Source organism: Oncorhynchus tshawytscha, linkage group LG19 (genome assembly GCF_018296145.1).
Source record: "Oncorhynchus tshawytscha isolate Ot180627B linkage group LG19, Otsh_v2.0, whole genome shotgun sequence".
Lineage (NCBI taxonomy): Eukaryota > Metazoa > Chordata > Actinopteri > Salmoniformes > Salmonidae > Oncorhynchus > Oncorhynchus tshawytscha.
Window position 1 is genome coordinate 38220244 of NC_056447.1, and position 14648 is coordinate 38234891.

At 41.9% G+C, this 14648-nt stretch overlaps 1 protein-coding gene across 4 annotated transcripts in view; it reads right to left on the minus strand.

The window, feature by feature from the left end:
* Positions 1-1364: 1364 nt before the first annotated feature.
* The window catches only part of LOC112218727 (bile acid receptor), a 36061-nt gene continuing 22777 nt past the window's right edge, over positions 1365-14648 (minus strand). For 3 of the 4 annotated variants that reach the window (XM_024379782.1, XM_024379784.1, XM_024379785.1), the window contains 7 exons: positions 12128-12268; positions 7220-7362; positions 6626-6724; positions 6122-6221; positions 3755-3901; positions 1955-2068; positions 1365-1666 (listed from right to left, as the gene is read on the minus strand). In XM_024379782.1, coding sequence (XP_024235550.1) covers positions 1428-1666; positions 1955-2068; positions 3755-3901; positions 6122-6221; positions 6626-6724; positions 7220-7362; positions 12128-12268 — 983 coding nt within the window. In that variant the 3' untranslated portion in view covers positions 1365-1427. The remainder of the gene's footprint in view (positions 1667-1954; positions 2069-3754; positions 3902-6121; positions 6222-6625; positions 6725-7219; positions 7363-12127; positions 12269-14648) is intronic. The other variant, XM_024379783.1, reaches the window with a different exon arrangement.

A 14648-nucleotide genomic window follows, 5' to 3' on the forward strand; every position in this document is an offset into this window, starting at 1 on the left:
GATACCAGGAAGCAGGTGCCAGGAAGCAGATACCAGGAAGCAGGTGCCAGGAAGCAGATACCAGGAAGCAGGTGCCATTTGCATGTCAGTCTGATTGTAAACCATTATAATAATTCCTTAATCTTTCTTAATATAACCGGTATCCTTAACGTAAGAATATGTCATATGTGTGCTATCTGAACAATGAACAATCTGAGCAATGGCATTGTTCATGAACAATGGCTTCTCTTTAATGTATTGTATCTGAACATAAGAGGATATGATATCATGCTATCGACAAGCAATCATATTGGGAAAGTCTGAAATATGACCCCATAGGTTCCACATGAGGTTAAAATCCTAATTTGAATTATATTTGCCACCACAATAGTAACTATGTTATGGGAGTATTCCAATCTAGTTATGTTGTGAGAAATATTTCAGCAAGTGTAAACATCTGTGGTTCATAACTAGGTTATGAGGTGAGCTTAGTTTGACTCCCCAAACTGAAATATTATGGGGCGGTTTCCAAATTAAGCCTGGACTTAAAAGCAATGTCAATGAATATTCTCCACTCAGCGTGCTTATGGGAAACCTGTCCAATGATTATAAACACAATTAAAGGACAATAACATGACTACGGTAAACAAAGTCTATCAGTCAAAATATGTTTAATGAGTGATTAAAACATGAATTGTCAATGCTAGGGATGTTGTCACATTGCTTTCTCCAAAATCTAGCAAAAGTGACAAAATAAGTCCATTATCCCATTGGGAGATCTTTTCTTTAAATAATGTCTCCAAGTTTCTTTGGCAACTTGTGGTCACATTCAAGTAGCCCATCACAAAAGCTCACAGAACACCTGAGCATAGCCTACACAACATTCCTTCACAACATCTCAAAGCAGTGTTAAGTCCAAAGTCAGAACATCGGAAATGGTAAAAGGGTCAGCTTCTGAAAAGGTTGCAGCATCTGAAATGGTTAAAGGAGTCACTAGGGTGAAATGTTTTGTTTTTCCTCTCCTCTCCCTCATCCATCCACCCATCCATCTGTCCATCCGTCCGTCCGTCCATCCGTCCGTCCACACATCCGTCCGTCCACACATCCGTCCATTCGTCCGTCCATCCATCCGTCCATCCATCTGTCCGCCCACCCACCCATCCTTCCATCCATCCATCCAGCCACCCACCCATCCATCCGTCCATCCATCCGTCCATCCGTCCACCCATCCATCCGTCCATCCATCTGTCCATCCATCCACCCACCCACCCATCCATCCATCCATCCATCCATCCATCCATCCATCCATCCATCCGCCCATCCATCCCATCCATCTGTCCATCCATCCATCCATCCATCCATCCATCCATCCATCCATCCATCCATCCATCCATCCATCCATCCATCCATCCATCCATCCATCCATCCATGCAGCCTTTGTATACCATTTACTGTACGTCCCAGATCTCGCAGAGGAGGGGTGTGAACTTGTGGTCGCTCATGCGCCAGGAGGTAAGCATTTCAGCATGGTGGTGGTTGAGTGTCCGCAGCTCAGTCAGACGGCCCAGGAGACGGGCAAAGTGCTGGGGCTCCAGCGGGTGCTGCATTGCACAGAACCTCCTGAGCACCTCCAACATGGGCTCCTGCAGCCTCTCCACCGCCTGCTGGCCCTTTACGTACGGCCGGTCTGTAGAGGAGATGAAAGGGAAGTTCAATATTTTTCAACTAAACGATAGATTGTTTCTCACCCTGAAAGTAGTTTATGGAGAAGGAGAAACTGTATTTCATGGTTCGGTTTACAAACTTGAAATAACTTTAGCCATTGCTAGCTAAGAAGGAGTGATAGGGGGCATTTGACACATTTAAAAAAAAGACCAATCACCTTTCAGTAAGGTCAAACCAAATAATCAAGTTGATTTTTGTTGATTTGACCATGACTTTTTAACTTGTGCCACATGCCCAGGTGGCAGCTCACCTGGTGACAGGATGGTAATGGCGGTGAGGAGGGCGTGTTCTTCCTGCATCATCTGGAGTTCCCCAATGCTTTTATAGAAGGTGAACATGGGTGTAATAAACTCCTCTGATATGCCTGGAAAACATGTGGAGGTGCATGATCAATATACAACCACTGGATGGCAGTGTTGTCCATAGATGCAGCATAGATCACAGGGGAATCGGTTCAAACATTGTTCAATATATGTATACTGATATCTAGTATAATTTCCATAACGTCCTACTGTAATGAACCAAAATATGTGATATAGAATTAGGGGCAGTATACCATTTGAGGATACCATTGGAATTTTCCCAGATTTCCATTAAAACAATCCTGAGAGCAGGACAACCCCCACCTCCACCACTACTACCACCAAAACCATTTTAGAAATCCACCCAATCCAGTCAGTCAAATCACAGAGCCATAATCCTTCAGAAATGCCAGGAGCGCACAAAGAGGGAGAGAGGGGCACAATAGAGCTCTGGATGTTTAGATAAAGAACAATAGCCTCTTTAGACACCTCTCTCTTTTCCCTCAGACTGGCCTTTAGCTTGAATGTCTCTCAACTAATCCATTCACTCAGGACCTGCACCAAGGGATGTAATGACGCAGACATAGCAGCCATCTCTACCACTCTATATTCAACTGTCCAACCAGGGGTATCAAAGTGACAGCTCAGATATGACTGCATATTACAGCAATACAGTAGGCTTTAGATATCAAGGCAGCCAGACTGCTGCACTCTTTCAAAAATATATGAAAGTGAGTTTCATAAATAAAGATGCGGAAATAAATTTAGTTAGGGATTACTATGAAGATTTCCTTACAACAACAAAAGGTCCAATCATCGATTCACAAATACAGGCTTCTCTATTAAAAGTAATTATTGTAATATCCCAGTTAGCAAACTGGTTTCAGTGAGAAAACTGGTTTCAATGATGTCATTTCAACCAGCTTTGCCCACTGGGGTAATGTGTTGTCTTGTGTACTGTACACACAAATCAGAATATCAAAGCCAGATCCTCTCGTTTGATGTGTTATGACCAGCACAATTAATTGGATGTTTAGTGAATTATTCATGCCACCTTACACCACACTGCCATCCGATACCCAACACTACCAGCATTTATGGACGATAAATCATGTGCATAGTTCTAACTGATCCAGTCTAGCTAGCACCTGAAGACAGCCCTACCTGGCACATTGCCCATACACGCTCACAATGGAATGAAATGCTATCCGGTAGGCAGGGGTCCGTTTACACGGGTAACCCACACCTGGCCAAGGATCAACAGGTCAGTACACTGCTAGGCTACCTGTCTCCTCGTCAACTAGATCGTCAGATAAAGCAGTCCTATCCATTATTCACACCAGACCTGTGTCTCTGTGTGTGTGTGTGTGTGTGTGTGTGTGTGTGTGTGTGTGTGTGTGTGTGTGTGTGTGTGTGTGTGTGTGTGTGTGTGTGTGTGTGTGTGTGTGTGTGTGTGTGTGTGTGTGTGTGTGTGTGTGTGTGTGTGTGTGGTGGATGAAAGGCCAGATGCCTATCAATGTCATGAATGTTTCATGCCAACCATGAATTGTGGTAAAAGTTGGTTTGACATGTTAAGGTGATGTTCATGTTGATGAAAGAGCTGAAGATGGTTTGGAGGATTATGATACTGATTATAATGATGATAACCTCCATTTAGTTCTAATAGAAGTAGTAGACGTGTGGATGGATATTGAAGTATTGTTGTAGCATTTTCACTTGTATGCGCCAGTTTCCCAGTATGAACGCACCACTCTTGCGTATCCTGTCCTCCAACACCTCTGTGTGTCCATGGGGTAGCTTCCTGGTAAACACCTGTGCTGAGCGCAGGAACATGGCCTCCACTGCCGAGCCCTTCAACAGTGCGATCTGATCCTCATGGTCCAGGGCTGAGAAACCTGCACACATGCACCCACCCACACACAAATGCACACAGACACACACATACACAGACAGGGGAGGCTATTGCAGGGAGGAAGGTAAGAATGGACCTCCTCTATGGTTTGTGAGAAATTAAAAATAATTAAATGTAAAAAATACTCTTTGTAAATAAAACTATGCTAAATAAACTCACTCAGTAGATGCCTCAACAACAGAAAGAGATTAGTTAAGGAAGACCTTCCCATTTCAATGTAATATAACAGAGGTTTTGGTGATGAGTTACATTTCCTGAGACCTTCCTTGTCTTGCTAAGATTATTGAGTCCTTGGTAAATGTCCAACTTTGTTATTTGTTTATCTGAGAAATGTATTTTGAATGTAAACTAATCAGGGTTTAGGCCTGGGCACAGCACTATTACAGGAACCACTGTAGTGGTTGCTGTAATGATAGCCTACCCCGACCAAACCCAGACAACGCTGGGACAACGCTGGGACAACGCTTGTGCGCTGCCATATGGGACTCCCAACCACGGCCGGAAGTGATACAGCCTGGAATCGAACAAGGGACTGTAGTGACGCCTCTTGCACTGAGATGCAGTGCCTTAGACCGCTGCGCCACTTCAGGGTTGTTAAAGATCTTGTTAACGCTTTAGACACTAAAACGAAATGCTGCTTTGTTTGTGGACCTGTCAAAAGCTTTTGATACTGTTGATCATGCTATTTTATTGAATAAGTTGTCCTCGATAGGCCTGAGTTCTGACTCCTGTTCATGGTTTCATGATTATCTTAGTGAAAGAACTCAAGCCATCATGATTGATGGGGTTAAGTCTGAATTTCTTGATGTAAGTAAAGGTGTACCACAGGGGTTGATTTTGGGACCTGTTCTCTTCAGTATTTATATAAACACCATTGGTCAATCTGTTAAAAATAATCTCCGGCTGAAACTATTTTGTACGCTATTGCCCCGGCTGTTGATCTGGCTGTGTCAAAACTACAGTCAGATTTTATAGCTATGCAGGAATCCCTTGCTGATTGAAAACTTAATACGGACAAAAGGAACTACATGTTGTTTTTAAACTCCCGTAAGAATGTTTCAGCTGAACTACATTAGATGGTACTCCAATTGAACGTGTTCCCGCATATAAATACTTAGGCAATTGGATTGATATGAATTTGACCTTTAAAAAACATATAGATGAGCTCGTTAGGACGCTACCATTTAAAGTTGGCTTTTTCTACAGAAACAGATCGTGCCTTTCTCTAAGCAGTAGGAAGTAGATTATTCAGTCAACCTTTTCGTCTGTTCTTGATTATGGTGATATTATTTATTATAGAGCACCTGCTGCTACTCTTAAACCTTTGGATGCTATCTACCATAGTGACCTTTGTTTTGTTACAGTTGACAGTTTTGATACTCATCACTGTATCCTGTGTCAGAAGGTTGGCTGGACTTCGCTAAAGACCCGTAGTAGATCTCTACATTACTCCCTTTTCATTTACAAGGCCCTACTTCATAAACTTTTGTCTTATCTAACTTTGCTGTTGAAGTAGACACCTGAGTTGCCTAACCAATTCACAGGATTGGTTAACTCTTCAGGTTCCCAGGGTCTCCACCGAGCTAGGTAACTCTGATTTTATTTAATGCACTGTATTGATGGAACAGCATTCTAAATACATTTTAACTTATTGTTGTGGTGCCGTTCAGGCAGTTTAAAGTATTGATTGGGGACTTATTTGTGGAGGAATGTAACTGTTTTTCTGGGTGATTTGTGATGTTTTATTTGTGCTTCCCATGACTGTGTTTTGGTATTTTAATGTGTATATGTATATATATTTTATATATATGTATATTTTGTTTAAAATGTGTATTCTTGTGTTGTATTGTGCAGGGCACATTTGAAAAAGAGAACTAGGTCTCATTTGTCTTCCCTGATCAAATAAAGGTAAGTTAAAAATAAGAAAAAATACAGTCTGGAATTACAATGATGACCGATGTCAACACCCGCTCGGTCCTATTCCGTTAAGTCATACAAGCTATTTGTTGCTATGATGATGCCAAGGAGCCGATTAGACTATAAGTCTGGAGTACCGAGGTACAAAAGGCCAGAGGTTGACTGATAATCGATGTTGACTGATAATCGATGTTGACTGATAATCCATGGGAGCAATCTATTTATATCAACCTTTTATGTATTGAAAATATTGGCATGATCATCGTAGCCTAATAGATGTCCAGACCTGGAATGTTTTTGGTAAACTCCACCAGCACTTGAACATGACTGGTGGCCATCTCTGTCAAAAGAAGGAAGTTCTCTTCTGCATTGAACTGCTCTTGTAGCTGGAGAAACAACAAGGGCACACAAACGGGAGATGATTACAGAATGTGTGTGGAGTGACACTGCTGGCTGATAAGGAGTTTTATGTCACTTCATCTATGACTTGAGGGAAAAAAACTGTCTGACTTCTACTTGGATAGAGAGCATGTGGTGTAAGTCATATCTATTCTGGGATATGTGACAAGGGTATATTACTGTCTTCCATGAACTATGAATATGTCTGAGCTGTAAAGCAAACACTATGTCTTGGTGAAAAACATACCCCATTGGGCACATGCTGGTTAAATCAACGTTGTTTCCACATCATTTCACTGATATTACGTTGAATCAACATGGAATAGACATTGGATTGACATCTGTGCCCAGCGGGACAGAATTTGCTAGAATTGTAGGAGATATCACGTACCAGTTTTTTGGCCATGTCTTGAGGAATTTGATGTTTCTGATAAGCTTCTACAATGAAGCTCAAGAGAGCCTGCTGCTCTTGACTGAGTTCAAGATTCTCCTGAAATAAAACCATTAGCTCTCCGTTTTGAATGTCTTTGGTGTAATACTAGGGCTATTTATGGGTCATACTTTGTAAGGTGGCAGTCTTAGCTGTGAGTAATACAATCCCTTGGTGGCAAGGACTTTAGACATGTTTAAATATTCATGGTTTACTTAAACACTGGGCTTTTGGGGATCACAGACAACTGCAGCTGAGGCACCTTTTTCCCCCCGCATGTTCATGTAATTCCCATATGCAGTAATCAGTGTAGGGCATTTATATTTAGATAACGAGAAGTAGACAATCAAAGAAAAAAATCAAAGAAAAAAATGAATAATTACTTTTTTTTCTTACAAAGAAAGGTATTTCAGAAAAAGGTAGTTTTGCTGAGTCTATAAACATCTAAAATAATTTTGTTGATAGTATTTAGATTCCTCAATTGGGAATCACTGACATATCTCCCATTTTGAAGAGCCAAAAAACATTCTAAAGAGTAACAGGGGGAGAGTTTACCTTTGACAGTTTGGTGGTGGAGGTGACCTGTTTGGTGTCTCCGTTGTCTCCCCCCTCTGTCTCGTCCCCAGTGGACTGTCCTGGTGAGACCTTGGGGTTTTTCCTCAGCCTTTTAGATTTACACTGGATCTCTGTCAGCAGACCTGTGGGCGTTGATGATGGGTTCAAACACAAAGTGCTGAAAGAGAATTTCACCCTTACTTCTTCAATAATGATTATCTTTGTGAATGCACTGTAGCCACTGTAGTTTGATATTTTATTCAAGTGGCTCCATAGTATAGCTATGGGTTTGAGAAGGTTACTGAGAATGTTTTGAACAATGATTTTCACCCAAGGTAAGCTGTTAGCACAGATGTAAAGTTCAGATAATTAGGGAATTATTTTCCATGACTGGGGATTTCTCCTTTGTTACAAATTCTATCAGTGTGATATTATTATAAATGATACAACCCCTGTATTTAATGTAGGGAGTATGTCAATGTTACTCCTTTCAGCAAAGTTCTGACAAACCAGGGAAAAATCTATGATCAGTGTTTCCTTTGAATGAAGACCTTCAGAATTGGCTCTTTTAACATTGAGACCAAAGGAGACTGCGAGATCAGGCCATGATAGCCATCCAGGCCTGCCTAACAAAAAGCTTTGGGAGTCATCGGAGGGAGCACTGTAGCGCCAACAGACAGGGCTGTTGAATGCCTGCTACCTGCAATATTCATCCCAACTTCCTACAACATTTATGAGCAACATGAGCCCAACTCCTTCCTCCTGCTCTCCTGACTCCCCCCACCTCTCTCTCCCTCCCTCCCTCTCTCCCTCCCTCCCTCCCTCCCTCCTATCCTTCAACCTTTCAACCCGGGCGCCAAAGACGTGGATATCAATTAAGGCAGCCCCCCGCACCTCTCTGATTCAGAGGGGTTGGGTTAAATGCGGAAGACACATTTCAGTTGAAGACATTCAGTTGTACAACTGACTAGGTATCCCCCTTTCCCTTTCCCTTTCCACAGTCTTTCCTTTAAGAGCAACAATGGTGAGACCTTTCAATTGTGAGAGGTATGACACACTTTCCCTTGGTGGGATTCAAAGCAGTCGTGTCAGAATCCACAAAGACAGTTCTCTGCTTGATCTGAGACTGCCTCCAGTGCATTGAAAGAACAGTATGATACTATCACACAGTCTTATGAAGAGATAGTCAGGGTGTCAGGCTCACAGCTAGACACGTCCATCAGAGCAAGACACATGTCAATCAGAATCAAATACTGAGAGTGAGATAACTCTGTTTTAATCATGTTGATCCTAAACTGATAAAAAGTAAATGGATATATGAATGGTAAAATGCAATAATATTGATGAAATCCAAGATAATTACAAATAATTACAAATAATTAGTAGACTGCAAGTAGCCCAAAGAGATATAATATTTGATTAAAGCATAATAATTTCAAACTTAAATTTGCATATACGATCACATATATCTCTCTATATTCTCTATAGGATCAGTGTCCCACCCGTGGGACAGTTGAGCTAATGTGCGCTAATGTGACATATATCTCTCTATATCTCTTCATTTTGCGTGGGAATACTTTGGAACAGGTTTCCAAAATTATAATCACTTGGAGCTGATTTGCTGGTGTTTTTACAGTCTTTTATGTCCAATCCAATTATTAGTATTTTTTTATGTGAAAAAAAATTGCCCAGAAAACTTGGGGGTCCAATAAATTCGGCCCGCGGTCTGCCAGTTGGGGAACCATGCTCTAGCGGGAAAGAGCAGGTGCACTTATTCTTAAAGGAGGTGCCCTTAGATATGTCCGTGCTTCAGTTGAATTAAAACAAAGGGTTTGAACATGAATATTTGTACGCTCAGGTAATACCGTATAGTATGTGCATCAAGTAACGAGTACCATGAGTTAATAAAATCTTCAATATAGTCTATCAAGTAATAAATGCAGATAGTAGTATATCAAAGAGATGGTGTTATCACCAAATTCATTTCCTGATGCTAGCAAGATATTCTGTTGCACTTAAGAAATAGCAATATGGTACACTCTTAAATCATTTTCTATCTACAACTTCAGAGAGTTATTCGGCTGTCCCCATAGGAGAACCCTTTGAAGAGCACTTTTTGGTTCCAGGTAGAAGCCTTTTGGGTTCCATATCAAACCCTTTCCACAGAGGGTTCTACATAGAACCCCAAAAGGGTTCTACCTGGAACCAAAAAGGGTTATCCTATGGGGACAGCCAAAGAACCCTTCTGTAACCTTTTTTTCTAAGAGTGTAGGATATCCATGCATCTGCAACTCAGTGGCATGTATTCACAGATGCCAAGGGAAGCCCGGCTTTTAAACAATAATTTAACTTCCGTCTCTCTCTGTCTCTGTGTTTTTATAATTTTCCGTCAATTTGCAAGTAGCTGAATCCCACCGGAGAAATAATCTGAGCGAGGGAAACAGTGCCCCTCTGTTTCAGTATGTGTAGCCCATGATGCTGTCTGCACCAAAACAGTATGATATGTTGCAGCTGGAGCATTTGATTGATTGATGCCAGCAAGCATTTGGCCTCACTTGATCATTTTTTATAAAATAATTAGCCAATCAGCGTTGAGCTCACTCACTACCGAGTTCCAAACTGCCTCTGGAAGCAATGTCAGCACAAGAACTGTTCATCGGGAGCTTCATGAAATAGGTTTCCATGGCCGAGCAGCCGCACACAAGCCAAAGCTCGGCCAATGCCAAGCGTCGGCCGGCGTGGTGTAAAGCTCGCCACAGTTGGACTCCGGAGTAGTGGAAATGGTTCTCTGGAGTGATTAATTACGCTTCACCATCTGGCAGTCAGACGGATGGATCTGGGTTTGGCGCATGCAAGGAGAACGCTATCTGCACCAATGCATAGTGCCAACTGTAAAGTTTGGTGGATGAGGAATAATGGTCTGGGGCTGTTTTTTATGGTTCGGGCTAGGCCCCTTTGTTCCAGTGAAGGGAAATCTTAACGCTACAGCATACAATGACATTCTAGACGATTCTGTGCTTCCAACTTTGTGGCAACAGTTTGGGGAAGGCCCTTTCCTGTTTTAGCATGACAATGCCCTCGTGCACAAAGCAAGGTCCATACAGAAATGGTTTGTCAAGATCAAAGGAAGAACTTGACTGGCCTGCACAGAGCCCTGACCTCAACCCCATCGAACACCTTGGGTTGAATAGGAACGCCGACTGCGAGCCAGGCCTAATCACCCAACATCAGTGCTAGACCTCACTAATGCTCTTGTGGCTCAATGGAAGCAACTCCCCACAGCAATGTTCCAACATCTAGTCTGGGGCTGTTATAGCAGCAAAGAGGGTGCCAACTACATATAAATGCCCATGATTTTGGAATGAGATGTTCGACAAGCAGGTGACCACATACTTTTGGTCATGTAGTGTAGCTAGCTCACTTAGCTGGTTCATTGTTGCCCATGTGAGGATCTTAGGCTAGCAAGAATTTTAGCTGGATAGCCTATGACAACAAAAACTAAAAGCATACTGTATGACAGAGTCATAGACTGTTTTGCCAACATGAAAGAGAGGAGGGTGGCATTGCTGTTCATCTAGTCTATAAGTGTTTTACTTGCACGCCCACGCACACGCACACAGAAATCAGTACCATTGACAGCCACATGATATTTAGCAGCATTGATTAGACTAAATAGTTTTTTGTATCTTTACGTTTTTTTTCAGTGTATTAATCTAAGCATATATAGCCTTGTTGATTTGATGATATTTAAATGTCTGTCACGCCTACTCCCGCTCCACCTCTCCAGCGCTCGAAGTCGCCAGTCTACTAACCACCGATCCTGGCAACCATCATTACGCACACCTGCTTCCTATCATTACGCACACCTGCTCCCCATCATTGCGCACACCTGGACTTCATTAACTTCCTTTTATTTAGCCCTCAGTAGCCTCAGTCATCAGGCAGTATTGGTTTGTTTTCATTCACAGTCTGTATACTTCTCATGTTTTGTTTATCGGCATTCTTCATTATTATACTCACCTTCTGCACCTGCTTCCTGACTCCCAGCATTTACGTGACAATGTCTAAGAAGAAAAGGTGCTGAACTGGCAGTGCTCCTGTTCTCTTTGTCCTGACTTGCGGTAACTCCTTGTTTCTAAATCAGTAGTTGTTTAATAAACTGTCGAAAACATTAACTTGCATGAAATATTTGCTTTGTGGACTTCACCAGACAGATCTTGCTCTCTGGTTCTGTGATGAAACAAACGTATTTGTTTCTATGTTTTGGTCGGGTATGGTTCTCAATCAGGGACAGCTGTCTATCGTTGTCTCTGATTGGGAATCATACTTAGGCAGCCTGTTTTACCACCTTAGGTTGTTGGATGTTGTTTTTTGTTAGCTCTGCGTAGCCTACGGAACGTGACATTCGTTGTTCTTTTGTTGTTTTGTTTGGTGTTCGGATTTAATAAAGAATCATGAACACATACCACACTGCACCTTGGTCCACTTCTTCTGACGAGCGTTACAGCCACTGTGTGACTTGTCTTTTTGTTGTCATGGCCTTAATATATCATGGTGGCGTATGAATTAATGGGTTATAGAGCAAACAACGCAATTATCACAACAGGTTGTAATATGGATTTTTTTTTTACTGGCTTGGCTTGGCTTCCTCAGTGATTTTACCTACACTCTGCTACTGCTGCATCTACATGGATTCTGGAGTAAAGACCATCAAGAGTGAATAAGCATGTCATTGACTTTCTTGTCAAATGTACTGTACCTTTTTCATGAATGGATGGTTTATGGTTTGTTTTGACTATTAGTCCCTTTCCTTATTCATTATACCAGTACTTCACAGTCTGTCCATTAAGAGTGGCATCATGGGTACAGTATTAAGGAGAACAGCTGTTGGCGGGGGCTGATACTCACACTCTGCCAGCATGCCCATCTCTTTGCACTTCCGGAGACGACACTCCTGGCACTTCCTCCGCATGTACATGTCCATCTCACAGGTCCCTCCATTCTTGCACTTGTACACAGCTTTCTTGGTCATGCTCCGTCTGAAGAAGCCTGAAGGCAGAGATCAACACAATTACCCATAGTGACCTCAGTCTATGTTCATATGATGAAATACGATTGATATTATGTACTGTAAAGGTGGAGTGTCCTTGAAACTGATTAGCTCAATAGAAATATTGGAATAAACCTGATAAACTTGCCCTACAAATACTATGACACGATACAGGTACACGGTCACCCATAAATTACACCTTTAATGAAATGATGGCATTGGATTTTTGGTTGATCTATACAATCTGCCCTTTGCCTTGACATATGCCCAAGTGGTGCTTCAAACCATTAACATTAACCCATTTCAACAGTGTAACTCATAGTTCTAACAGGTAATTAGACATTCAAGCGCAGGGTGATGAGTACAATGAAACGCATTAACATTGCTTAGCTCTGGTTCCCTCCGCCATTATACAGATGAAAGCTGACAGGGAACCCTATCCGGAGGGTGAACCAACGAGGGACAATCTAACCTCAAACCTACACTCAGACATGAGGCAGGACATCCCAGTGACCACAACCTTGGCATTGTCCACCCCAACGGGGTGGAATTACACTTGCACCCATTCACCTGGGGTTTCACACAAAATAGAATAAAACAATGTTGTCATAAAACAGTTAAAGATAGATTGTTAGTTGTGGTTTGTCACTTTGGGTGTGACTGAGCTCGTAATTTGTACATGGTGCTGTAAAGTAATGCTTACTCTTGGCACTGTGTGAAGTCCAAAAACAATACATACATTTTTTCTTGTCATGAGGAAATATAATATTGATCACCTTCTGAGTGTTTGTCATACCAGTGGAGCAGTGGTGAAAGTAGAAACAAACAGTGGTGAAAGTAGAAACAAACAGTGGTGAAAGTAGAAACAAACAGTGGTGAAAGTAGAAACAAACAGTGGTGAAAGTAGAAACAAACAGTGGTGAAAGTAGAAACAACCAGTGGTGAAAGTAGAAACAAACAGTGATGAAAGTAGAAACAACCAGTGGTGAAAGTAGAAACAACCACTGGTGAAAGTAGAAACAACCAGTGGTGAAAGTAGAAACAAACTGTGATGAAAGTAGAAACAAACAGTGGTGAAAGTAGAAACAAACAGTGGTGAAAGGAAAGAGACCTCTGTTAAACAAAACACCATGTCTGTATTCTAGTCTAACCACATTACATTTTAGAGAATAGGCTATAGTTTACCACCCATTTTCAAGCCCATTCGCTGATTTTCCAGAACTCTGACATTTGGTAATGATAGAAAGTGGTGTAATAACTGACAGGTTTCTTGACATTTTGTTTGAATTATTATGATGGGCTCATGTTTCCCGGTAAGGCATACCCCCACTATTTATTTTGCCGGGACACCAGTACCAGACCGTATCGCCTTACTTGACCCTGCAGTGGAGTAATCTTCAAAAGAACTGAAGTTTAACAGAACATCATCACCACCAGGTCACCTAATGTCATCTATTTTCATTCTTGTCCTCTACGAGCCAGTCGAAAACAACATTCTTATCAACTACAAGTTCTTTTCAATAACACATTTCCTATGAGTCACTTGTGGGATCAACGTCTCTCCCTCCTCACAATTGAATTTCCCCTGTGGAACATCATTACTAAACCAACAAGCCGGAAGGCTTAATGAGCCAAATTAGGACTGGAAATGCAATTTAGTGCTTCAAGTGTTCAGCTGTTAACAAGACTTTATTTCACACATGTGCATGTAGAATCACCTCACCAGAAGTGACAGCCTTTTAGAAGATGTGAGCCGATCCATAGAGGGCTTTCTCAAATGTTGAAGATGCTATTCTTTGGTGCTATCTTTGCAGTCAATAGCACTTCAATGTCTACAGCTATGATCTAGCTGTAAGAACCACTGTTCTTACAAAAAACAATGGTGCTGGATAGCTGGATAGCTGCAGTTTTACAGGCTCCTGACCAATTCTGCTATTTTGTGTTTTTTTTGCACTTAATGTTTCTGCCATCATTTCCTATGACCGAAAAGAGCTTCTCGACATCAGAACAGCATTCACTGACCTCGATTTGGAGGAAGATTTCTACTTCAATGAGTCAGCAGCGCAGGACATACTGCTCATCCCGGACCAGGTCCTAATCCCCGAGACTTGGAAGAGAAAAAGATGGTGCAAACAAAACATGCTCATCGAGTGAACGCACTCCTAGTGAACACACTCCTAGTGAACACACTCCTAGTGAACACACTCCTAGTGAACACACTCCTAGTGAACGCACTCCTAGTGAACACACTCCTAGTGAACGCACTCCTAGTGAACACACTCCTAGTGGACGCACTCCTAGTGAACACACTCCTAGTGAACACACTCCTAGTGAACACACTCCTACCATCATGTCATCTGTGCAACTAGAGGCTAAAAA